At 38.6% G+C, this 1,863-nt stretch overlaps 1 protein-coding gene across 1 annotated transcript in view; it reads right to left on the bottom strand.

Annotated features, from left to right (window-relative positions):
* Positions 1–296: 296 nt before the first annotated feature.
* Positions 297–1,863, bottom strand: part of mllt10 (MLLT10 histone lysine methyltransferase DOT1L cofactor) — a 50,170-nt gene continuing 48,603 nt past the window's right edge. Inside the window, 1 exon segment of the mRNA XM_016537013.1 lies at positions 297–1,421. Within this exon segment, the coding sequence (XP_016392499.1) occupies positions 1,374–1,421 (48 nt within the window). The 3' untranslated portion in view covers positions 297–1,373.

The raw sequence follows: 1,863 nt of genomic DNA, 5'->3' as shown, positions 1-1,863 counted from the left end.
TCCCTGCACATACAAAAATAAATTAATACACTTTATCCAGTCACCAGTCTTGTGGAAAGCCTGTAGGAAAAGATCTGAACACACCGACAGTGCTTTGAAACAGTCCTTCACACCACTAAGTGAATCACAAATATGTATTTACAACAGAAAAGAGGTAAAAGTGTGCTAAACTAAATCTTATTTATTCTGACAGCTTATTCTTAATCCAATATGCATCTGTAGATTTACAAAAGGAAAAGGGGAAAAACAGGTGTATTTACAAGACCACAAAATCATCAAGTAGGCTTTTTTTTTTCTTTTTTTACAACTTCAAACACCAGACATGTTCATCCAAAAGTTTACAAGACTCAAAAGAGCTGAGAATTTTGTACAGTAGTATAAAAAACATTTTGCCAGTTGAGCGTTAGAATATATTACCTTGCGCACAACATGCAACGAATGCAAATAAATAAAAAAGGAATAATAGAAAGTTGGCTTCGAAAATGATCAATGCAAACATTCGAAATCAGTTTTTTTTCAGTGTAGTCACTGTACAGGCAGAGATCTCTGGGACTCTCTGAACTGGTATTGCCTGAGCGACGCCGATTGATATCAAATCATTTCACAAAAAAATGGATCAACTGGAGGAAAAAATAAAAAGGGAAAGGAGAGAGAGAGAGACTGGCAGCGTCTCCAGCGCGCGGCCCCTCGCTGAGAGCATGGAGATCGGGGCCAGGCACTTGGGTCCAGGGCCTGGTCTGTGTGTCCTGGCTTGAGAGGTAGTTGCTCTTCAAAGAGTGCAGCAGGGTCAGTGAGACAGTCTGTGGACCTTTGGGCCGCCTCCTCACAGGGGAGGCTCAAGATCAGGATGCGGAGAAGGCCTTCATGGTGCACAAATGTCTGATCGCTTCAGCTTTGAAATATTTGACGCCTTTAAATACACAAGACGGACAAAAACGACAGGTTTTTAATTGAGATTATCGTTACGTGTTTCTTGTTAAAGGGGTAACAGCGGTGAGCAGATACTGTTCCAGAGGCATCTCCATCGGTCTACGCTTTCTGCTCACAGCGACTCGCACCAGCGTGTCATTTTCAGCACACTGGCAGGGTGACAGAGATCGTGTGTGTGTGTGTGTGTGTGCACATATGTGTGTGAGCCTGTCTTTTGGCCCCCATGGGATCCAGTACGTTTACAGCAAGTGATTTACTCAAACTCAGTGCAGCATGTTGTTCGCCAGATGGGCATCAAACTGCCAAGTGTGTGTACATATGAAGGCTGGTGCTGGTGAGGGTTTCGTGCGGTGGGTGAATGTTCTGGTCTTGCTGCTCAGACTGCAAGCCTCTTGGGGTGGGCAGATGAGAGGGATCCATAAGACAGAACTTTGTTTTCTACATCAGGTCTTTTCCTGTCCTGTCACAGACACCGCCTTCTCCCCCAGTCTCTGAATAAAACACAAGCACAATTTCAATAAGTGATTCTCAAAATCTATAAAATAAAATATAGAAATAAAATAACTTTTACAATAAATACATTTTATAATACATATATTTATATATAAATATACATATATTTTTACAAGAAACCTATTTTAACAACGTAAAAAAAATATACAATAATACAAATAATACAATATTATTAATTAATACTTAATTATAATTATTGTAAATACAATAAAAATAATATAAGTATTTATAATTATAATAATGCAATTATACTTCATATTATATGTGTCCCTGGACCACAAAACCAGTCACAAGGGTCCATTTTTGGAAATTATTTATAAATAAAGCTGAATAAATAAGCTTTCCATTGATGTATGGTTTGTTATGATAGGACAATATTTGGCTGAGATACAACTATTTGAAAATCTGGAATCTGAGAGT

The sequence above is a fragment of the Sinocyclocheilus rhinocerous genome, unplaced genomic scaffold, assembly GCF_001515625.1.
Source record: "Sinocyclocheilus rhinocerous isolate Xijiao unplaced genomic scaffold, SAMN03320098_v1.1 scaffold65, whole genome shotgun sequence".
NCBI classification, from domain to species: domain Eukaryota; kingdom Metazoa; phylum Chordata; class Actinopteri; order Cypriniformes; family Cyprinidae; genus Sinocyclocheilus; species Sinocyclocheilus rhinocerous.
Note: the sequence above shows the minus strand (reverse complement) of the source record. Positions and strands in the feature narration are given on the sequence as shown.